This window comes from Vidua macroura, chromosome 3, assembly GCF_024509145.1.
Source record: "Vidua macroura isolate BioBank_ID:100142 chromosome 3, ASM2450914v1, whole genome shotgun sequence".
NCBI lineage: Eukaryota > Metazoa > Chordata > Aves > Passeriformes > Viduidae > Vidua > Vidua macroura.
Window position 1 is genome coordinate 33483889 of NC_071573.1, and position 25301 is coordinate 33509189.

Genomic DNA, 25301 nt, shown 5'->3' on the forward strand with positions numbered 1-25301 from the left:
GGACAGGTAAGACAGAGAAATACATTTTTTCATTGCATATTTGTGAGGAAATCAAGAGGAAGAGACAACCACCTTTGCAGAGTGACAAGTCATTAATTTTGACTTTGGGGAAAGGATTTGAATGCTCTGAGCTTATACAGACATGGCCAATAAAATTTCCAGCTGCAGAAATTGCTACCAGGGTCTCTGTTTCTTCTTTCTGCCACAGGATACCTGCTGGAGATGTGGGCATTTCCCTAGGGCCAGCACAGCCAGGCTATTCTCACTGGGCAATGAGGAGCTGAGAAACACAGCCCTTGTGCCTCCACACCAGATTAGCACTCAAGCAATGGAGAGAGAAATCAAGGGGCCTGTGACCTGAAGTTACATTAAAGAAAGGCCCTCTAAGAATGTGAACCTTGCCATAGATGGTTTATTGTGTCAGTAATTACATGGGAGGCAACAGAATGCAGCTAAAATGGAGGACTTACCCACCTATCACTACCTAAGACAGGTTATTCTTCAGCAATCCTGGTTAAGCAGCACAGCAAGGCTAAAGCTGAGCTGTAGTTCTTGCACACTCAAAGGTTTCTGTGCCTCTTGACATGAAGAAGCTGGAAGGGAAGGTAGAGCCAGACACCCTTTTCCAGCCTCCCATGGAGAGATGAGGGGTTCTCCTCCCTCAACAGCCACAATCCATGAGTCAAGCATGGAAACAGATACCAGTCTGCCCAAGCCAGTCAGCCATATGATTGAAGACAAGGTTTGTTCCTTACAGGTGCAGTAAAAAGAAAACAGCAAAATTAAACACATGCAATGCTTCTGGTCTTTATTGTTGCTGTAGAGTAACTGGTACATAGTTAAAACATTCTAATAATATCATCAGTGAAATCTGAAAACTAAGGCTTTCTGTAGGTTTGTAGTGTCCTGGTGTTTCCTTTCACACAGTGCACATATAAAATCAAGTTATCAAAACACAGATCTTTTTTAAACAACACCGATTGATGCAATGCACAAAACTAGGAACTACATTTCCTATGATCAAGACAACACCTTACAGACCAGCTTTGGGCCTTGCAGTTTTGAAGTCAAGAGAAAAATGTCTTGGTCTGACATCCTGCTACCCAGGTGAGCCTGATGACACACAGATATGGCAGGATTTCAACCTTCTGTTCTGAGCAGAGAGAAAGAAACACCCTGATGCTGATGAGGAAAGAGCAGCATCCTTAGAGCACAGCATTGATCCCAAACAATGTATGCAAGACCCAGCAAGACCTGCAGGCCCTGCAGACAGAGCTCAGAGGGGCAGCTCTGGGACTACAAGAGAAGGTGAACTGGGACAAACCTGCTACTGAGTGAGATGAGACCCAGTGCCAATCCATGTCCCATGGAAGAGGGCTATGTGATTCCTGGAGTACTAGCACCTTTATCCCAACAGCACTGAAAAAATTTCCAAGTGATTCACCCAGCAGAGAATCACAGAATGATTTAGGAGAGAAAAGATCACTGAGTCTAACTGTAAACCCAGCACTGCCAAGTCCACCACTAAAGCATGTCCTTAAATGCCAACTTAGTGATCTTTGAAAAGGGAGACAGGGTAGGAACAAAGTAGTCTCCAAGAAATCTGTATATCAGAACCTTTTGATTAAAAAGCTACATTTTCACCAGTGGGACAAAAAGCATTCACAGAAAAAGCTTCCCCCAGTTCCTTAATCACTTTTTAAACAAAGAAGCTTCTCCATCCACAAAACTTTTAGTTTTTATTCAACGTTTTTCCCATCTTGCATTTCTAATTGACCTAAAAAATGATGCACATAATCTAAACATCTACATCAAACAGAAAGCCAACACCCTTCCCTGTGAGAGGAGGATTCTTCACTTACCACTCACTCTGCATCATGGAGTTTGGCATTGCAAACGTGACATTACCAGCTGAAAAACAGATAATTCTTTCTCTTTGATCCAAACACATAAGGGAAGAAGATGAATTACAGATTTTTCAGGATGTTTTTACCACATTACAGTTGGCTACATGTTTGGCTCCTCCAGCTGGGAGGAAATCCCATGTAAGGGTCAATGATGGATTGCATTGACTTCATTTTCAGAGCCCAACTTTAATTACACAGAGACATACATCCTGTAGCGTGCCATGACCAAGACTCACACTGATGTTCCTGGTACATCTGATGACACCACAAAGTTCTCCGAATGACCGAGAAAAGCGTAGCTGGTATTTTATGTCACCAACACATGGAACCTGTCCTCTGAAGTCATTCCTGAAGATGATGTTAAGGCTATTGGAGTAGGCTGGCTATGGTTACTCCTGGTATGAAAGCACAGCCGTGGCTCAGGACAGACTGGAAGAAGCCTTTTAGGTCTCCTCTGCATTAACCACAAATGAGGTTTTTAGGTTTTCCCTTGCAGTGGGTTACCTGAATGTGCAGGGTATTGGCTGAAGAGAAGACAGGCTATGGAAGTTTAAGCTGCAACCATGCCTGTGATATCACAGAACTGCTTTAAAAAAAGACCTCCTTCCACTCATGACAATGCAACACCAGTTGTCAGGTACACAAATACAAACATGAAAAAACCATTAAGCAATATAATCCTAAATATAAACCTACTTTTATTTATTTTTAAGAAAAAAGGGATTAAAAAATTTGGAGTAAACCAGATGGCTTCAAGTACTTTCCACATAATAAACAATTATTATAAGCATAGATTAAAAAAGACTTGTCACCTTGCAAGGGACAGTTGAATAGAGGCTGGTGATTTGTCCAAAAAATGGTCTTTAAAACAAACACATTAAGACAACATGCTTAGTGTTGTAATTTAGAAGCAAACAGGTGTGTCCACCATGCTGACCCAACACTTGAGATACACAGCACAGTACGAGGTACATTTTGCACTCTGGACTTCCACATTTCACAGCAACGCCACTCAACAAACAGAGCCAGGCCACCTAGGTCCAGCTCAAACGAGCCCTCATGCAACCAAAAACCAAATATTTAGTAAATCAGGAAGGTTTTGCAGCAATACAATTGTTCAAGTTGTCTAAAATTTTGGAGGTTGCAAAACAATTTAACCTGAAGACCTGAAGTATCTACGAAGCGCTGGCAATATTTCTGTCTTTTTCTAGGTGAGCATGAACATTACTTTTATTATATATAACAAGGGCCAAGTGCCTTGTCTGAGTTTAAGCCTTCAGGTTTCGTGAATGTCATGAAAATAAGGGAAAGTACCAAAAGTTGTGAAGGAGGTTGAAAAAGTAATGATGTCATCAGGAAACAAAGCCAGTATGCAAAGGGAAGATGCAGCTCTTCCCTGTGCTAAGTCAAAACCTCAAACCCATCTCTTGTACCACCACAGACAGAACCATTGCATTTCAACAGGTCTGTCTGACAAGACCAAGCAATCATCCTGCTTATGTACATGGACACGTGAAATGCCAAAGGAAGCAATGTGAAAACCAAAATTAATACTACAAAAATTTAGAAAAAGAAAAAAGGTATCTTGCCTATTCTGAAAACAAAATAAAATGTTTTCAACCAAAGAATGTCTACAAGGTTACAAGGAAGCCTTTTTTAAAAACATTTTCCAGTTATTCAGAGACAAACAGCTACTTTTGCTCTGTGAGAAAAAAAATACCAATAAACCAATGAAAAAACAGCTCCCCTATCCTGCAGCTCTGCATACTACAGTAGGAACAAGTCTCCCACAGCTAACAGGGAGACTAGAACAGTATGAAACAGTGAGAGATAAAAATTTAGCTGCACAGGTCTATTAAATAATCAGCAAACACTTAAATGGAGGCAGAGTGAGCACTGTACTGATTTCTGTAGTATGACACAAGACTGCAAGGCTTAAAAATCCTCCTGAGTGACCAAGCCAAAATAGTTCAATAGTTGGTAGGTTCAGTAGTGTTTGGAAAAGCTTATGCAAAAATATTACTGCAAAATAAGTTTGACTATTTGAAATAGAAAAAAGAAACAGAACAATTTCTCCTTCAACTTTCATCTACCATCAAAACTTACCAGTTTTCCAAATTTGGTGCTTACTTCACACCAATGTCACTCTAAAGAAATCATACATCTGCCTCTCTTTGCTGAACTGTTTGGGTTTCTACATGAAACTTCAGTGCACATCACATTTATTAATGTCCTTATGATTGTTCAGTAATCCAGCAATTTGTTTCTTAATGACAGCAGAATGCAGTTGCTAGCTGCTTGTGAGAGCAATGTTGAAATTACATTCAGAGATTAAAAACTACCATTTTCACGTGTAGCAATAACTAACATTTTTCTTTCTCTTCACAGAATCATGTGCAAATGTCTAACAATGGCGATAGTAAAAGACACTTCTCATGCAAAAATTGTTCCCTGTGCAAAAAATTTGCAGGGCATCTCAAAACTACCCTTCCTCCGCCCCGGAACTAATTGATTTTTACTTTCGTGTCGTGAAATTTCTGTTGCTTTTTAAAATACTGATGGCAAGCGAGTTCAATGAGTTCCAGCCCACCAAATATCTTTTGCTGCACAACGAAAAAGATGATCATGGCTGCAAAGTACCACTGTGCAAAGCTGTACAGGTAGAGCAGCGCCAGCATTCCCAGTGGGAACACTGTCCAGTAGAGGAGTGAGGCGCACTTCACCGCCAGGACCCTGAGCTCGGATTTACAGGGCGGGACAATGCTTTGCCCAGCTGCACTGAAGCATCTTCCACCTTCGTAGAAGTGTCGCAGTCTCTCCTCTTTCTCTTCCCAGCGCTGCCGGCACCAAAGCTGCAGCTCCTCCTTGGAAGTGGGCACTGTCTCTATGGGGTATCTCTGGACATGGAAGTGAATCTCCTTTGGGAAGTTTCCTTTCAAAAGGTGCTTCTCTGTCTGAGGAATGTTTTGAGGGTACGCCACAGTTATGTCATGGATGGCATCGAGGTTGTCACCTAGAAGAAAGGTTTGGGGGGAAAAAGATCAATACAGATTATGCAACATTCAGAATACTAATCTGCTTCAAGACATGATTGAAAACTGTCAAAATTACGGCAGAAATCCCAGAAATCACATAGATACATTAATTATGCAGACTGTGTTTCATCTGCTAGAATATCTAAAGGCTGAAAGGTCAAACTTTTCCCAATCATTGCCTGTTCTGAATCTGAACAAAAAGCTTTGGAACAAGATTATACACAGTACAAACTAATGCAGAATTACAATAGTAAGAGAATTAAGTCAAATGTAAAGGAGGGAAGAGGCACATCTGGTCTTGGATAACGAGTGCTGTATGTGAGTCTGATGTTCAGCTGTTTGGGTAAAGGGAGCACAGCTAACCATTCAAACAGCAATTGCGCATTAGAAATTCAAGGGGCTATTGATGAAAAAAAAAAAAAACCCCTAGTCTTCATTAGCATGCCTGATTGAGCCAGCATTTTTGAAAGAATATCAGTATTGCCAAAACAGGGCTTGCTAGAGCATCCTTGTACGAAGTGTTTTTACATTTTTGCACTTTCTAAATACCGTCTTTATCCCCAGCCTCTGAACAGACATTCTTTTTAGATTTCATAAAGAAAATTCTGCTAGTGTAAAACTGATCTAAAAATAGGCATGTGGTGCACTGGATGTTGCGTAACTGCTAAGTTCTGCCAGCAGTGATTTATGTTGCTGTTTTTATTTGGCTGGCTGGCTCAGAGCAAAATAGAATTGGAGACTAAAAGCTGTCTCCAGTTGCAGCAATTGAAGACTTTTGTTCTCACAGATGATGCCACTTCTTGCAAAGATGATCAAAACCTACTCTTTAGCCCCACTCTTCATTTTCATTTCCTCTCCTTCCCTGGCATTTTGGTTTTCCTTTACAGCCCTAAAAATGACAGGGCCAGAATAGAAAGTTACTTTAAAAGGCCATGTTCAAAATGATGTATCTAAAGTTCAACTCCAAATATCACAAGAGAGGGAAAAACCCTATTCAGCCTTTCAGAGTATTTTATAACTGTGCTGTCTTGAAGCAATCTCTCTTGGACAGTTTTGTGGTAGGTTACTTGGGGTTTTAAAGAGATTTATATGGCTCCTTGGAGGTCTATCAGAGCAAAACTCAAGATTCCATCTTTTGTCTAGCTCTGGGATCACCTCTGAACTGAGCAGATAATCCCTGTGTTGTGCACAGGTAAAACCTATCAGATGTCTTTCCAAGAGATGCCAAAATTGATCATGTCTTAGAAACTCAGCCCTTACAAAGGGAAATAATTGCCAGCCTGTTGCACCTTAGCACAAAACATTTTAGTTTTGAGAACAGCTTGCATTTTAACTCCCCTATTCCAAATATTTCTACCATCAGATTTACAGTCATCCTGCAGGACAGACATTTATCCCTTACTTCCTGGCCCAACCAGGGGAAGGGCTGCTATATAAACCTCCAAGAGATTTCCATCTCTTACAATCTCCCTCCTCCTGATTCTCCATAGCTCCCCAGGTCTAGTGGAACATAAAACCTACACACTCTTACCTCAAAAGGGAAGATAGAAAAGTCCAGCCTTCCTGATAGCCTTGCATCAAAAAAGGCTTTTATGAAATGAGTTTTTGGCCAGATGAGTTTCTTGCACATCTTGCAGTCATTCATATCTGGGCAGCTAAACTATCAGTCTGCCAACTACATGAACTACTTGAAAAATCAAGTCTCTACACTTAAGGGCCACTGGCATACAGACCACAGGTAATAAATCATCAGATCTAGTTAAGACACAGATTTTCTGACTCTGTGCAGGCAGGACTCCCTGCACTCACATAGCTGGTCTGATGGCTTTAGCACGCAGGTATATTTCTCCCCATGAATTCCTGATCGGAAACAGGAAAGCCTCTACTCCTTGCCTATGGATCCATAACCTCCCCAGACAAGATACCTTCCAGCACCAGTCTGGCTTCCCACCAGACTGCAGAAGGTCTAGACTACATTATGGCTTCTTAGTCACACAGAACAAAGCTCAAAGAGCTGCACAGAGGAAGGTGGATGTTACTGTTTTGACATTACACATGGGGAAATTGAGGCAAAGAACGATTACATGGCCTGCTCTGTGTGTCCAGCTGGAACCAGTATCTCCTAATTCCAGGCTGCAAGGCTCACCTATGAAAGTGTATTTTACCCAAGAAGAAAAGAAACTTCAAAGGTATATTTAGCATATCTGAAAGAACAGAAATATCAGAAAGAGAGAAGACCAGAATACCAGGTTTCATATGTAAGAGGCCCCTTGCTTGGGTCATCCATATTTAATAACTCCACACAAATGGCAGCCTGAAGCTTTAATTCCCTGGCAAGGCAAGCTACAAGACAATCTGCTAAAAGGAAGAAAAGCCACCAGAGCAGACAAAGGTAGACCATTCTTGAGAAAGGGACAAAATTTCCTTAGGCTAGGTTTAATCAGGCAGCTCTGAACCTGCATTTTTGAGCATCTTTACTGTTTCTTTCCCTGTGAAGTTAGGCTGTTGTCTCTGCAATCTGGAGATATCTAACAACACGTGTTTCAGATCCATAGCAAAGTGCCAGTCAACTAGAAAATCAAGTGATCATAAGTGAAGACATGTGGCAGCCAGTGACTTAAGGATGTTTCTTCCACCTGAATTTAAAGACCTGCTTCAACAACCTGTTTCTGCTAGTTTTGAAAAAAAAAAAAATTCCCTGTGGGAAACCACATCATTCTACATCTCTGGTGGGTCAAAAAAAAAGTAAGCAACCATATCTGTTCACAGCTCAGAGAAGCTGAGGAGGACAAAACACTTACAATATTTTCAGTGACATCTGAGGGATTGTCTTTATCCTGTGAGTATCCATGACCCCTTGAGGAAGGAATGAAGGACAAAGGAAATCAAATAATGTTCAGAGATTTGCATCTGAAATCTAATTAAGCTAAGAAACTGCCATTTAGGCTAAAACCTCAGGCAGGTAGCCCAGCTCCTCAGGACAAATAGAAACACCAGTTTCAGTAGCTTTACAGTTCCATGACTTTCTTCCTGCAGTAGTAGAACTATGTATTCTTCATACTCAAGAATAATATTTTGTCTCATGCTTTGTAAGAGCACCTCAGAAAAGGAAAGCTTCCTGCAGTGCTCAGGAGTGAATATAAAGTTTATTTCTAACTATTGTTAAGTGCCTGTAAACTGCACAACACGCAGACGATGATTAATCCATGTGGCAGTCTCCATTTTGGGATGACAAAATGCCTCAAAAGCACTATTCTTTAACTTACTGAACTTTCTGTGCCCAATCAAAGTTATTTATATTTAAGCTCTCTTGATACACGACATTACTTCAGGCAATTACAATGCACAGCTTGTTGCTTTGGGCACTGGACTCAGAGTGGCACGGGGAGAACTTGACCAGGCTCAGGACCAAAATATCAGCATCAGAGAAAGACATGGCTTTTTAAAAAACGCTTCCAAGGGAAAATGAGAACGTTTTGTTTTACTACACCAGTTGTTCAATCAGAATTTTTATCCTGCAGCATCTGGTAGCCCCGTACATCTCAGTTTCTGCAACCCCCTGCCCCAGCAAACCTGAGTACACATTCCCAATAAGCTATCACACAATACATATGCTCTATACACTGGCACAGCCAGCCAGCATCTTTTATCTCATCACCTACCATAAACCTTTACAACCAAGAGCCTCTTACTAGGTTCAAAATAAAGATGTAACAGGTAAACTGAAAATTACTTTTAATTGTGTGTTCAATAATACCATGCCAGCACAGTATTTTTATTCCAGGGGAAAAAACCCTGAATGTAAAAGGCAGGATTAAATGATTTTCAGCTTCCTTCAAACACATTCACAAAGAGAATATTGCAGTGCAGCTACAAGTGGAGACAATTGCCAGAGGAGAAGCTCAGCCCTACAACACAATCCTGAGTAAGTGGGATGGACCCAGCCCCTGGTCCTGGATGGATGGATGGATGGGCTCATTCCCTGTGCTAAAGCTTTGCTTGGGAGCTCAAGCACAGCCTTTTCCTCAGTTCTGACTCACACCAACCACAAGGACATTTGCTTGCTCCTACCCAGCAATGCTGAGCAAGCTCACTGTGAGACAAAGGGATCTGTACAAGCCAGGGCCAAAATAATGACTCAGAACAGGAGCTCTGAAAGCCAAAATGACCACCAATGAGCTAAAAAATAGGATGGCTCCAAGGCAAATCCATGCAATGAACTGCTCAGACTCTCAGCAACCTCAAAGGTGAATTCAAGTCTCCTTGGCATTAACATGGGTGGCTATTACCCATTTCCATCCCTACCAAGGATCTCAGGAACCCTAATTTGTCCTATTTTGGTTATCATTGACATTCCTTTACACCTCACAAGGATTATACTGGCTCCTTCCCTGCTCTGATCCAGCAGAGAGGATGCTATTCTTAACCAGGGTACATCACAGAACAGCAGCTGATGAGCTGCTGAGCCACCACAGGGAGAGGCACACAGAGATGCTCTCACAACAGAATATTCATTCTTAAATTAAGCTGCTCTGTTGAAAGTGGAACCTGTATGTGAGACCCTTGTCCATCCTACCTCCCAGCTCAATATAGCTGCTACTGTATTGCTGCAAAATGACATACCTGTCCCTCCATTGCACAGCTCCAGATATTTAATACATTTCCAGGTATCCATTAAATACTAACTGTTGCTCGCCCACCTATGCCTTAATATCCCCCACCCTATTCACATTTCCTTAGGAAACCTGATAGGAGGAGGCCTGGCACTTCTGTAGATAAACTGATCAGCAAGATAATGAAAGAAAAGATGGAAGCAAGTAGAAGAAAACTTGTCAGGTTATACAATATCTGAATATTTTATGTTAGCCTTAAACACAGATATGCTTTTGGACATGAAAACAAAAGCCATCTAAAACTGCTTACTGGGAAATATTACTGTCTTGGCTCACGAGATTTGAGTGATTTTTCTTTGAGAACACAGTATCAGGAGGGAGCAGCTTCAAGGATTTACAGCTCCTCCTGGGAAGTATCATGCTTCTGAGGATTTAAAACTTCAGGCAGCCCTCTTTAAAGCATCAGTGTCAGCTGGGGTTAATCTAAATCACTTTCAACTCAGTAGTTATTGGAAATCTTTTTTAGGTAAGTGTAGCAATCAAATAAGCAAACAAAAAAAGACAGAATGATAATGCTGCTTTGATTAACAGAGAAGAGTGATCCTGCATACCAATTCTTTCTATACCTATCTGATTTTCCACTGGCATTGTGATACAAGGAGAGAGGGAGACTTTCCACCTGCTGACACTAAGGAGTTAAGGACACTGCACCTCTTGGTCCTTGAGGGTGGAAGCCAGGGGAAAGGACAGCTCTGTCTGCTTTCTGCCGCCCAGCAGGAAGGAAATGTGCTCTGGGTGCTGCATACAGGAGTAGAGGACTAGTGGGATCCCATACCAGGTACCTCCAGACAAGACAGTACAAAGATCAAGAGATGTAAGGACATCCTCACGGCTATCAGCAACCATTACATGTGCTTAATGCTGTTGCTAAATACATTTAAATCACATAGTTTTGCAGCCTGATGCTACATCTCATTAATGTGTAAACAATACCACTAACTGAAGCTGCTGAGAGGGTGGTGGTGGGGAAGGCGATCCAATTTGACTTTGAAATCTCTGTAAATACCTCATTTAATTATTTTAAGACCAGAGGGAATGTTATCATCATCTAATCTGATCTCCCGAATGACACAGGAGCTTATGCAGAACACTGCTTTTGGTTCTGCCATGGGATGTGGTGAGACAGACATCCCACACTGCCCTAAAGCTCTTACCATGAGATAAGCAGTTCCCCTAATTAATCAGGGGGGCGTGTATGTGTCTGTGTGCATTATTTTTGTACTTCCACTTCCTGACCACGTAACTTGGCTAAATTAGAGACCTGTCTGCTCACAGAGGTAAGTGGCGGTATGATCTGTCAACCTCAGAAGTTGCTCCTGAACACACTAAATCTACTTAATTACTGAAATCTCAATATGAAACATGCCTTTTAAAGCTCAAACCCCTTCAGTAACTCTCTGAATCTCTTCTAATATTTCAATATACTTTTCAAAGCATGGGTGCTGGAACCAGTAGAATTTTTCAAAATGGCCTCATTAAGTCCATACACAGGCATCTAGTACTAACATTCCTACTTGCTTCTTGTTTTTCCACTCTTACCTGTGACAGAGCCTGAGATTCTCACACCTCAGGCTGGTGTCTGCTAATTGGCTCCACCAACTGCATCCTGGGCTGCATCCAAATCAGTGTGGCCAGCAGGTCCAGGGAGGGGATTCTCTCCCTCTGCTCCGCTCTAGTGAGACCCCACCTGAAGTGCTGCATCCAGCTCTGGGATCCCCAGCATTAGAAGCACATGGGCCTGTTGGAATAAGGCCAGCAAAGGCCATGAAGATGCTCAGAGTGCTGGAACATCTCTGCTCCAGATAGGCTGAAAGAGTTGTGGTTGTTCAGCCTGGAGAAGAGCCCTGTGGTGACCTCAGAGGACCTTCCAGTAGCTGAAGGGGGCTACAAGAGAGCTGGAGAGGCACTTTTTACAAGGCATGTAGTGACAGGACAAACAGGAATGGCTTTAAAGTGAGGGAGGGTAGGGTTAGATTAGCTACTAAGAAGAAATTCCTTACTGTGGAGGTGGTAAGGCACTGGCTCACATTGGCCTAAAGCCAGGTTGGATGGAGACTGGAGAAACCTGATCTAGTGGGAGGTGTCCCTGTCCATGGCAGAGGGCTTAAAACCCAATGATCTTTAAGGTCCCTTCCAACCCAAAGCATTCTACGATTTTATGATTCACATTTATTGCTTGAACATGTCTCACCCCTTGCCCTCTCCATCGATAAATTAATAAGGAGGACTGCAGCTAAGGCTGCCAGCTCCCCTCCTCCTCTCCAGACCAAATCAGATGGTTTAATATGGAGCAGTCCAGTTATGCTATCAGAAGTCAGTATTGTGGAAGACCTAAGAGCAGATCAAGAAGTCTCTTATCCTAATCTGCAAGTTAAGATGTATCAAGTGCTAAACTGACCCTTAGTTTGTGGATTAAACTGGACAAAAATCCTGGGCACGGGAATTGAAGCAAAACACCGAAGATTTAGCTCAGAATTAATGCAAGTATTGTTTACACAGCTGTGCTTTACAGGATACATATAAGTATGGGTTGTGGTGGTGGATTTCATGTGCTTCAGGACAGCTTACAGCCTCCACTAAGGTTTCACAGATAAAACTCAGCCTTGCCACCTCTCCAGACTTGGGGCCTCTAACCCTGCTGCTGTCAAAGTCACAGCCAGCTGGTTTGAAACACCTCAGTGGCTCCTGTCAACACAAACCCATTAATGACTTCAGGAACTGAGACTGCCTGTTAAAAGAGGAATGAATCTCTGTGCAGATGAAGGAAGGATGTGCATGGGAAAGGGGGGATCCAGCTACAGCAACAGGGAATGATCCAGTGGCTCCATCCACAAGACTGCTCAGGAGCTGCTGCTCCTCAGTTTTCCCTCCCTGACTCTGAAGGGTTATTTTACAAATTGCAAAGGAAAAGCTGGTCGAGCTATAAATAAAACACAAAAATATGTGGAGAGAAAGGAATGAAGGGATAAAAGGGTTGGAATAACAAGTTATTTTCAGTCACTGGAGATGACCAGGCAAAACTGACTCACCACTCTTTACTCCATCATTCCCAAACTATATTTATCAAATGCAGATAACAAAATGCCATGTTTATTCCCTTGCCTGCATATCTGCTCTCTCCAAGCCTCCTCTGCTACAAGTCTTCTCTACACACACATATGGGATTTGGTTTTCATAGGTATGTTCCAAGTTAGGTGGAAGAAGACATTGCTGTTTCTAGGCTTATAGGACACCACTGGTTTTTCAAACAGAAAAATGATATTTCATGTAACAGAGAGACACTGACACACTGGTGTGCAACTTTCCAACTCCTCTGAGCTCAAATATGCCTCTCCTGGCAAACAGCCAACCAGCTCAGACGAGAATCACAATTCTGCTTAAAATGAAGATAATTTGCTACACTTCAGTGAAATATTTTCAAAAAACATCATGTGTACTCTACCGTGTTACAGTAAGATGTCTTGCTAGGCAGGCAAATGTACCTAAATTAGGAAATGGGTGAGTTATTTTTATTTAAAAAAAAAGCTAAACTAGTCATCCAGGTATTTCTGGAAAGCTAAATATCATTACAATTAAGCAAAAATAAGACACCAGATATCCTTAAAATAAATCATACACAGACATACAGAGCTTATTCTTCTCTTTAAAATAACAGACTACCCATCTAATTTTTCTGTTGCTGCTTGGGCATTTTAAATCCCTGGGAATCTGGGAAAGAAATAACCCACCCCAATGTACATTTTTTTTGCTGTCTACTTGAATGATCAATCTCTCTCCAATGTAGATGAAATTAAGCATCAATCTCTACAACAGAAAACACATTCCTATTTGAGGCAATCCAGTTCTACCAGAATCCAGCTGCTGTATCTGCAATTTCCACTGCCATTTCTGACTGGTCTCACTGAGTTAACAGTAAAGCAAAACACTCTGAACAGTTTACATACACAACTGTCATACCAATGATGCTCAACATTGCAGGATGTTACTGCTAGGTAAACAACGGAGCCGGCTTAAACCCTGGAATTTTTGGAGAAGAAAAGTGGTACATTTTTAAAGATGCAAGCAGTAGCAGTATGTATAAACTGCCATGCTGTAGTACAACAGCATATGTAGGTTTTTGGGATCCCAATTAAAATACAAGGGTTAAAGAGGTTATACTTCCTCAATCTCCCTGGTCTTCTTATTAGATGTTATTTAATTCCCTCAATTCTTCCAAAACCCTTGCTCATACTCTTTTCAAATGCTTCTATCTCTTTTCTATACTTCTATGATTTTTCAGCATATAAAGTAGGAATTTCTCATAATTTTCTCATAATTTTTAATCGTTGCCTTAAATAAACATTTTGCCAAACCTGCAGACTGAGCATGCAACTTATTTTGAGCCTTGTCTTTGGTAAAGTCACTACAAAATCAGTGTGAGTCACTGTGAGCAGAGAAAACTAATTCACCACAGATACTCAGAAGGAAGTAGCTGTGGCAGATCTTGCTTGGTAATCAACAGATCAAAGTGCACCCCATCTCCTCAGAAATGCCAGGGATTTTTGCTGTCCATCAGCCCTCACTTCAGGCCAGTGGAAGGGTGGTGCTATGAATAGCATAACACCATCCACTGCTGTACTGCAACTGTAGCAATAAGAAATTAAATGATGGCTATTAGAGAAAAGACATTTTACTCTTGGCTTCTAGCACATTACAACTATTCTTTTTTATAATTCAGATATAGAAGTCAGCTTCCTTTCCTCACCTTACTCTGTGTTTCTCCCTTTCTCCAGTTGCTGCAGATGAGTACCCTTTCCTTAATTCAGGGCACTTTGCTGTCTGTGCTCACTACCCACAACCAACCGCTAGAGAGAACTCTTCAACTGCGCACTGACCCGACACCGCCTCCAACCCTGCCCCTTCAGACCGTCCCAGGCATCACTCTCGGGCTTTCAGCAGCCCCAAGAAGAGCAGTCAGGAATCAGGGGACAGCTCTGATTCCATGCAATACGACAGATTGCCTGGATGATATACTCAGTACCATTACATTTGGGATACACAACACTGAAAACACATTTTGAGATATTTGATAATACAAATACGGCCCATCCCAAACCAAAACACTAAATGAAAATGTACCCTGAACCAAAAATAGAGTATGAACTGGATATTGAAAAAAACACCTGCTAGCTGCCACCTCAAATATTTGGATGGAGTGCTTCTGCAGATGTCCTGAGCCGATCTCTTGCACGCCTCACCAATTTGTGCTATTGCCATTCTTGGTCACAGTGGTTTGTTTTCATTTCTGTGTACAAAGCAGGAGGAATGCAGAACAGCACCAGCAGCTCCACAAGAAGGCATAATTTCGGCACACAGAAAACAGTGATGCTTATAAGCTTTCTCCAATGGATATATACACTAAAGCAATATCAACGATTCAGTTTAACCTTGATTTTGAAACCCAGGAGAAGGATTTTGCTCTGAAAACATTTCATTCTCTGCTGTTAAAAAAATTTCTGTCAGCAGCATCTGTTTTATCTGAATTTTCAGCTAAGGCATATTTACATAGAAATGAGCTCATCTATACATCTCAGGGAGGGAAAATGGTTTGGGGTAGAAAAGCACTCAGGTTTCAACTCAGCAGCAAAGCCCTAGTCATGAAAGAGTCAAGAAAACAGAGCCTCCAACATACTTTATCTTCCCTTCTTTATTGTAACCCTCTAGATGTAACTTAGCCTTTTGAAATACAACTCTTAACACTGTTAATTCAATTTCCATGTTTTTTTTCCACTGCTGGCTGACCACACAAACCATAGAGCCCCCTGAAACAAGAGTCTACAGCACTGTGCAAAACAGGCATTTAGACCCATGGCTGCCTGCACCAAGATATGAACTTATAGTTCCCAATCCCCTGGTGCTAAAACAGTTTCCACCAGACCATGATACACACAAGTGAACAAATCTTGTTAAATTTAATCAGCCCAGTACTTGGGGGAGCCATCTTAATCAGAAAGGGATTTAATGAAAAGCCGCAACACCAATGAATACTCTTTAATTACGACTGACTAATATTTATTCACAAAGAGGAATTTGTTTCAGGATTAGTCTGAGACCTGGAAGAAGCCAAAGACATCAATTTAATAATGGAATGCCTAATTAAAGTATAATGGAAACCTAATTGTGATATACTGCTTTGTAGCGCACATGATTTATTTAAAACAATTGCTTTTCACTGGGCTCATTAGGGAAAGTTAAACAAAACACGAAAGCAAAAAAGAAGAGGGAAAAACAGACACACTGGAACTTCCAAGATGATTATAATCAACTGATGAAAGACAGTGACATATTTGTCAGATAAAACACTGCCATCCCTCCGCAGGCTGTGATTAAACTTTCTAAAAAGGATAATGATTATATAGTTTCTTTCCTCCCTAATGACACAGTATCAGACTCAAACCCCATTGCAACTACTTGGTGGAGCTCCTCTGATGGAAATGAGCCATAACATTGAAGGGTCTAATGGCCTTTGGATCCTTGTCATGCAGAGAAACCTCACATAACACAAGCACCCTCCCAGCTACTATGGAAGGAGAAAGGAAAACCAGTGCAGACCCCTCCAGCCCTTCCTACCTGTAGGAACTCACTGCAGGACTGAATGTTCCTGATCAGGCTGCACTTCTTTAAGAAGGGATGGCCCTACAGGTACCCATGACACATAACTGAATGTCTCCTATTTATTTTCCTAAATTTAAAAAAAAAAAAAAAAAAAAAAAAAAAAAAAGCTGCACAATCCATTCTTCTTGCAAAACCAAACATCCTCCTAATGGCATCCTGGTGGCACTGGCATGGCGGTGCCCACATAACACTGGGCTAGTTGCTACGCCTCCCTTCACTCAAGCCAGGGTGAAGGACATGAGCTGTTTATCCTGCAGCACATTTCTAGAGCGTCAGAGCAAACAGTGTTTCTTCCCTTCACTGGTAAAGTGGTAGGAAAACTGAAGGAAGTGCTCCTCTATCCAGCAGAAAACAGACATAGGGAGGTCCAGGAGCAAATGAACTTCCTCTGACAATGACTGCTGGAAGCACTGAACAATTCTCCCAGCTCCAGCTCAGTTATGGCGATGTGAGAATGGCTGTAACAACAGAAGCTGTCATGACAATGCCATAGAAAAGAGAAGGGGATGCTACATACCACAGGATGTGTGAAAACACAGTACACCATGGCCTTACAGATGCATGAGGGATTGCAGCAATTTTAAATGCACAACAACAAAAAGATCTGTCTCCAGTGATAAAATTATTTGCTCATGTTTTTTCCCAACTACTGCTATTCATAGAGATGCTTAGAAGAATTACACTAAAGTCAATTCCTTGAATGAAAATGAACGAAGACTGCTGGGAGTGCCTGGACAGTTGTTCCTGTGCCCAGACAGAAGGTGAATTTTGGGCACCCATCTTGTACTTCTACATGTGTGGTGCTGTCAGTCTGCCAGCCGGAGAAGTAAAAACTGAATTCCTTTTGCAAGGACAGCGAAAGAGTCAGATACCTGTCAGTGGTTCATCTTCAGATCTGGTCTCAGTGTCACAAGAACAAGACTGAGAGAGGCCATTTATCCCAGTATGCAATGGCCCAGCACTGAGCCAATGTGCTTCTCTGCTCAAGGCAGACAACCAGGTGTAGGATCATCCTCTATGCTTTGTATCTTTGTATTAAAGATGTGTACAGCCATGGTCTGCTGGTTTTTATACTGATCAGAAGGAAAACCCATGCTGGGAGATGAAGTCACAGATGAGAAATGTTGTAAATTCTTATTGTAGAGCCATCTTTGAACAGAAGTCTAAAACTGGTATCCTAAAAACATCTGCTAAAAACTTCCATTCTGAACTCCAGTGGAACATTTAACTCCATTGGCACTGCATGCTAGAAAGCTCTGAAAGCACTCATCACTAATGTTTTTAACATTGCTTTTTAACACAAATATGAGTATGTACATAACTAAACCACAATGAATAGAATCAACTTAGGCAGTTGAATTTATTTCATAGGAGTTACAGAAACAAATGGCCTGCAATTTAAAAAGCCCATTGTTGTCAGTACACAATTGTTTTCCTTAAATATTTTAACGCAAGGAAGAATGTAGCCCCCTAAATTTCACACAGTGCATGGAGAGGACAATGCATAATTAGAGGGAGAAACTATGTGTCACAACAGAAAATCCTTCTGAGCAATGTTTTCCACTAATACTCTTTGCTATACCTAACACATTTGAGTTCAGAAACACTTGCCCTCAAAACTACCCGAACAATCAATCTATCTGCATGTTGCTCCCCTAAGGCTTACCACTGAAAGCACAAAAGGCATCACAAAAATCCTCATTCCACAGCTTCCTCCACTGGGAGATCCCAAGGTGTACAGGAACAGCAAACAGATGGGAAACACTCACACTACGAGGACATCCCAGAAAACTCCATGTTCCTCAGCAGACCGTTGCTATTTTCCCTCAAGTGCTCCTGAACATAACCCTGTTCACTGCAAACAACATATAACCTTGCTAAATTCTGCCTCAGTGCCCATGGACAAGCTACACACCATCTGCACAGCCTTCAGGGGAAGACTGCTATTCCCACTCATATTTGGCCTATGGACACAAACAGCTGGAGGGCTTCAGGCAGGAGGGAAAGGACAAGAGACCTCCTGAACACCACTGAACACACCAACACCTCTGTTCTGGAGGAATGAGAGCCAAGGAAGAGACCCAGCCCAGGGCTGATATAAAATTCTCAACTGCCTGCAGGAAGGCTCTGCTGTGGTACAGCACAATGTCTTCACCAGCCAGGTGCAAATGGATGTCTGCCATGTTCCAACCCAGTGGGAAGGGAAAAGGCTGTCCTTACCAACAGGAACAAAGAAGTTGCCATTGGGTCACACTGCAGGTCAGCAAAGGTGGTGAGAGTGTTGAAGTTTATCTGAAGAGCATAATCTCTCTTCTGAGGAAGAATCAGGCTTTTCAAGAGCTGCTGAATTACTGCCAGTTAAGTCTTCCAAAAATAAACAATGGGGTGGGTGATGAAAAATCCAGTGTAGCTTGGCTGAGCAAAGATAGTTTAGCTCTAAGAGGTAATTCTGGTCAAAACCTTTCTCTCTTTGGGCAAACACAAGCCAAGGAGAACTTCAGTAGCTTTGATATACTTTTTGAAACATGGAATGCTGAAACCTACAGTCCACCACTCAGTGTATTTGCTGCCTAAGCAATGGTGACACAAGCTACCTCCCACCAACTCTTCCATCTGCCCTGCTTCCAGGAGCACTAAAACAAATAAACACACCAAACAATAAGCAATTACACTGTGAGTACCTCTGGAACTACACACACTTAGTGACTGAGACAAAAGAAATGCAAACCAAACAGTAAGACCTCTTATTTTTATTCTCCCAATGCCATGTCAATGCACAGTCATGAGTTCATTAAGTGATGACAGAAACAGTAATTGTGTTGCTCTATCATAGAAACGGCCTTTCAAATATCCAGGCTACAACAAAATTCATTTGACCATCTGATGACAACTGTCCAAGCACCTGCAGTAACTCATGTTTAAGTGGCCTGCACACCAAAGTGATAATTTTTTTTTATTAGCTTGTAAGACATTTTGTAAGATAAATCAAAACACAGTGGTAGAAGAGTGAGTAGGCTGCTGCAGTAACAGCTAATATCTCAGGTTACAAATGGAATATTTTTCTAGATCAGTCTGTGATCTGAGAAGTCGTCATAGTGTCGTTCCCCTCTCCAACTGCAAACATGAATGAATAACTCTATCCATAGAGTAAAACCCTGGCACATTTTGGCATTTTTAATTGACTAGTACATTGAGTTATGGCACTGCCTGTGATGAAATAACATGGTAGGCAAGAGACCCAAGATGGAAATGAACTGGCTACTGTCCATCTGTCTTCACTGACTTTCAAAAAACTTCTCCCTCGACACTAAGAGTGAAAAATTAGGTACCAACATGTTTTTAGACTCACTAGCAAATGATCTTACTTAATCTGAAATAGAAAACTAATAGAAGTCTGTAACGCTAACTTTATTCACACCTTTGAAGCTATTTTGGCTACTTCTCAGTTACAACTGCAGTTTACATTTCTATATTGCTCCCTGTGCTACATATCTTCAGAGAAGTAGCAGAGATGTACACAGTAGTAGACTGATAAAGCCACATTTCCACTGCTCTCCTGGCAGTCTCAGCACAGGCAGGAGGCCAAATTAACTACCTGTTCCTAGTCACTCACCAGGAACACCCTCCTGGGGCAAGCAGCAGGGAAATCCCACAGAGATTCTCAGAGGGAAAACTTTGGATGTGTCCAGTGCTTAGCAAGGATATCCTCCCTAATTTGCTGTATTGGGACCTGGTGGTCTTTGTCCTCTCCAGCCAGGTTAACACCAGGCAGACCCTACACATTGTCCAAAGTCCTGCACAGAGGAACCACATGCCAGCAGGGCCTCAGTGGGATTTGTACAGTGCCTGAACTCACAGGATCAGCCAGGGGAGAGCAGGACTGTGCTGCTGAGTGTCACCAGCCCAGCCCCAAGTGTGCCATCAGAGCCCTCTGGCTGAGCACGGCACCCCTGAGCCAGGCAGCTCCACCAGCCATGGATCCTGAGAAGCCCAGGCCCTGAGGTTTGGATTGACCATCTGCAACAGGAGCAAACAGCTCATCCATCAAGAGATGCCACAGGCACACTAACACACAATAATCATTTACACAGCACTTTGGAAAATACCCAAGAGTACTTGTACTTTTAAAAGGAACTGCATGCAATAGAAGGGGAAAAGACCAGATGAACAATTACCTTCTCTTGTTTTCCTGCACTGAAGACACACTTCTACTGCCAACAATTGATCTCAAACTATGACATACAAATTTGAAGTACACAACCAGAAATGTATCCCCTAAAGCAAGATGAAGGTGACTAAATGCTGAGGAAGTACTTATTATCAAGGAAGGATTCAATAACATTGAGAAGACCATCATTTTGTTCTGTCATAAGCAGTACTTCAACTAAAAATGTTGATGCTATTGCTGATCTATATAGCTGCTTCTGATTTACCACACATTGCTTTCCTTTCATGATCCATGGTCTGAAAATGTTAGCCAGTAACAATACCTGTCTCATTTTTAAAGACTGAAAAAGGGAATGGCAGAGCAAAATACCAGTAAATGCATGATGCCCTGAATTCCTGACTCTTAAGTATACATTCTCAAAGGGCTGTTTTAACGAAATATTTACTTTTTGGTTGTTATGGTGATCATATTTTCACAGCAGTTTATAAAAATAGGGATGGCTAAAAATAAAAATCCAAAGGAACCTAAGGCACTAAAAAGGAATATGGCATGCAGATTTGTCTACTTCAGAATAAATCTGCATATAGTGTCCTGCAGCAGCACGTTTTACAAAGGGAATTAAAGCCATGAAATTAACATTTTAATGAAGTAGAGAGACCATTGACGTCAGGACTACTCACTGATTGTTGCTTCCAGGTGGCCTAATGAGATGAAAATGAAGTTTATATCTTCAGCTAGTCTAAGCCAGCCTTGTTTTGTGACTATGATTGAATTTAAATGAGAAGATACTGCTGTGTGCAAACATGTCTAGGCTGGTAAGTAGCCTTATCAAATCTAGGCATAATAAATGCTTGATTTAAAATATTTTATGTTAAGAAAAGGGATTTCAGTCTTCCTTTCACAATTCAACACAAATGGAAAGCCCAAGTCTTATCATTAATTGTATAGTGTGCCACAGCTTTTGTGCTGGTTGCTCCAGGAATTCCCATATAAAATTTTTACTGCAAGATGTGCTCATTTATCTACCCATGCACAGAAAACATTCTGCTTATGAAGGTGAAATAGGAAATTGTAAATCCAGCATAGCCTGTGGATAACCCACAGTGAGATGTTTTGGCACCAGAGGCCAGAGGCATGTCAGGCATTAAGGCACACTGATGGAAATGTGAGACCACCATATATTGTGAAACACAATAAACACAATATACAAGGAACTGCAACACATGATAAATTCCATGTTTCTAAATGCCACTGAGAGCACTGCATTTCATTTTTCTGTCCTCACTATCCATAGTGAATAGATGTGTAAAAATATTTTTCATTATTTGTTATTAGAGGAATGAAATGACACTGGTTTTGCTTTTAATACCATATTTCTACCTAGAGAACAAGACAATCATTGTGCTGGGGACATACCCTCACAATTTCTGTGAAATCCTGTGAATAGTTTAGAACTGTTTCACTTTTAACCCTTTGACATGATATCAAAAAATAAATAAAAAACCTAACCCAAAGCCAGTTTCTTAAGACCACACATATTATTTAGGTCTAATTCTCACTTAATTCCTGGGTTGACATACCTGTGAAGTAGTCTTCAACAGTTCTAATTTCTCACTTCCAAAGATGTCCTGACATGCAATCTGCTACTGCTGTTATAATTGATCAGCAGTAGAGACTAGCAGGGCTAGAGAAACACAGACAATAAATTGACTTGCCTTCCAACTCAGCTCTTCTCTGTAATCTAGAGCTGAAGAAGAGCTATGAGGGATTTATTTTAGCCATTCTCTATTTCATCCATTACAACATACATAGTTTTAGATTCATAGCAAGAATAAAGGTAGTTCATCAACAGCTCCTTGCTCTTTTTAAAACCTGAAAACCTCATAGGAAAGCCCCTTGTGTCTCTGTAAGATGGGACCACTAATATTTACTACTTTTAGCAGACTGCCTGTAAGCCTTTTATAGACATCAGCTTTCCAGGCAAGATGCATCTCTGGATACAATATGTATATTTACATTCCTAATTTTTTTTCTTCTTTTTTTTCCCTCTTCCCCATGGGAACAAGGACTGTTGCACATGGATTACATTTAAGGGCTCTTTAACTAGGTTTAAAAAATGGCCCCACTGGTAATGTAAGAGTCATACCATGCCTAAGCTACTCCTAACCCCTACACAGCAGGGCCAAACAATCTTCCTGCCTGTGAAGGTGGAAATTTCTAGAAATTTCATCCTGTTTGAGATCTTGATATCTCCAAGAAAGCTGGTGAGGGTCTTAGTGACACAAGGAAGAATGTTTTAAATTGAAAGAGGGTAGGTTTAAGTTAGGTACTAGGAAGAAATTCTTTACTGTGAGGGTGGTGAGGTACTGGCACAGGCTGCCCAGAGGAGTGGTGGTTGCCCCATCCTTGGAAGTGTTCAAGGCCAGGATGGATGGGGCTCTGAGCAACCTGGGATATTGGGAGGTGTCCCTGTCCCTGGCAGGGGGTTGGAACAAGATGATCTTTAAGGTCCCTTCCAACCCAAAGCATCAGTGATTCTGTGATTTTACTGGGTATGAGGCAGAGAGAAGCTGTTTGTAAGGACTTCAATGGAGCGTGTTCCATGCCCTGCAACAGGAAAGGGAAGGGGACTGCTGGGAGCAGGAGGTACAGCTGGCAGACACGTATGGGGGATGCTCGTGCATCATCAGCACAATGACCCATGTTCTCACAGGCAAATAAACACATCTGAGCTCAGGACTGTTCTCTGCCTCCTGGGAACACCTTGAATATGGATCTTCTGAACTGCTGCTTGGCTCCTTTAATTGTTGAGACAACTGTCCTGGACAGAGGGCTAGAGAAGAACATGAATATTCAGTTATGCTACCAAGCCAGAAGTGTAGCCTGTGCAGTCTGACAGCAAACACCTTTCCCTCCAAAAGGAGGTCTTCAGCCATTTCTATTCTTGGGATGCAGGTGATAACCAATCCAGTAATATCCCATCTCTGAAAGGAACTATCTTGCTGTCTTCTGTCCCACACTGGATGCTCCCTTTGCTTCACCAGATCCTGCACTGAGTCCTTTCAGCACGTGGAGTCAGCAGAAGCCAGACCTGCTGAAGAGCTGTACTGGGGCTGCTGAGGAATTTGAACCCCTGACTATGGATAGAAGTGGGCCACAGGTATTCCTACTGCTAGCTTGTGGAACCAGGGAAGTTCATCAGGCTGGATGCTATAGGAACAGTATATTTTCTTATTAGAAACCCCTTCCTTCATCCACCAAAGAGGGTAAGTGCTGTTTCCCCACCCATCCAAGATGTGGGTCCAGGCTTGTATTCTCATGGCAGAAGACCCAACCTGCAGCTGACATCTGTTGTGTTGGTAAGATGCAAAAACAAGATTACACAGAACACAGCGTCCTCCTGCAATTCATATGAATTCTGGGCCAAGGGTTGGGACATTTTTTCTTCATTATTCTCCCACTGCCTAGAGTAGCATTTTCCTCTATTAGTTGCTATTGCCTAGAAGGAGCATCTGGAACAAGTTAGGTAGCCAGAGGAGAGTAACAGACATGAGCTCAGTGTGTTCCCAAGACCTGATTTTCAGAGATACAACACACCTGCAGCTTTCAGCAAATTCATCACAGAGCTAAAGGGCTCAAAGCTATCTGAAAAAATCAAGCCCATGCTGATTAAACCTCTTGGGAAGTATGCCACTGCTTTGTACACACCACACTAAATGCTTGGGAGACTTAGGAACATTTACTCCAAGTATGGATTGCAGTATTTCAGCCTGGGAGGTGACAAAGACATGAATAACCTCAGCAAGATCCACATCCGAGAAGGATGTTCACAAATTCCTGGCTAGCAACAGATGGAAAAACAAAGGCATGGAACCACAGCTGTTCCTTTTCTGAAATGCTGAAGGGCCCAAGAGGACCTCCAAGCTACAAACTACAGCAGAAGTGAGGGGCACACCCTCCCTCCTCCCTCCAGAGGTGTAGGCACTCACTCTATCCCTGCAGACAAACATGCACGTCACTGCTGCTCAGAACCCAGTCTCTTCACCACTGACAAAACAAAAGTGAGACTGCATTACAGAACAGATACCTGCCTCATGTGCTTTATCCCTAAACTAGGTGAGAAGAAAACAGCAATGATGGACTCAAGTTGTCAAGAAACTATGGGGTTTAGCCCTTTTTAATCCCTCCCCCAGTATCCTTATGCATTCATTTATCTAGAACAGCAAAAGTTGCCACACATTCTTGAAGTTAAAAACTTTTAGGGAGGAAGAAATCCATATTAAATATCACCCTGTGCCATCAGTCAGTGCTCAGCTCTGACACCTTCACACTAATAAAAAGTGTTGTCAATAGGAGATACTCAAAACAGCAGTACCTCAGGAGAAGAGTGGAATGAGGACTGGGCTATGCCACTGCCTCCAGATGTACAGCCCTGAACTCCTGGATATTGGAATGTTACAGAGTCCATCTTAAAAGCAAAATAAAAATGCAAACACAAAAACAAGAAGAATAGTTTCTTAGGGTAGTTTTTTTTTTTTTTTTTTCTCCTCCACCAGCAGAAAAAAAAAGCCAGAACTGAATTCAATTTATAATTTTAGGTCTGGGGGTTGTTTGTTTCCTTTCTTTTTCAAACTGAGGTCCTGTGTTTCAATACAGCAATGTTTATAAGATGCTTCCTGCCTCCCATCAGTCACCCAGCTCTTGATCTTAACTGATGGGGAACTGACAAGACACATATATTCCTTATTACACTGCAAGATGTTTAAAGCTCCCTCTATGACATATTGAGCTGATATTGTCTTAGTAAACTGTGCATTTCTGCCTTTCAGTGCTTTTCAGTTTCAACATAAGAATTCCTACTGAA

General features: G+C 41.8%; 1 protein-coding gene across 9 annotated transcripts in view; it reads right to left on the reverse strand.

Annotated features, from left to right (window-relative positions):
* Positions 1 to 787: 787 nt before the first annotated feature.
* The window catches only part of LCLAT1 (lysocardiolipin acyltransferase 1), a 112052-nt gene continuing 87538 nt past the window's right edge, over positions 788 to 25301 (reverse strand). For all 9 annotated transcript variants that reach the window (XM_053972962.1, XM_053972958.1, XM_053972963.1 and 6 more), the window contains one exon: positions 788 to 4920. In XM_053972962.1, coding sequence (XP_053828937.1) covers positions 4412 to 4920 — 509 coding nt within the window. In that variant the 3' untranslated portion in view covers positions 788 to 4411. The remainder of the gene's footprint in view (positions 4921 to 25301) is intronic.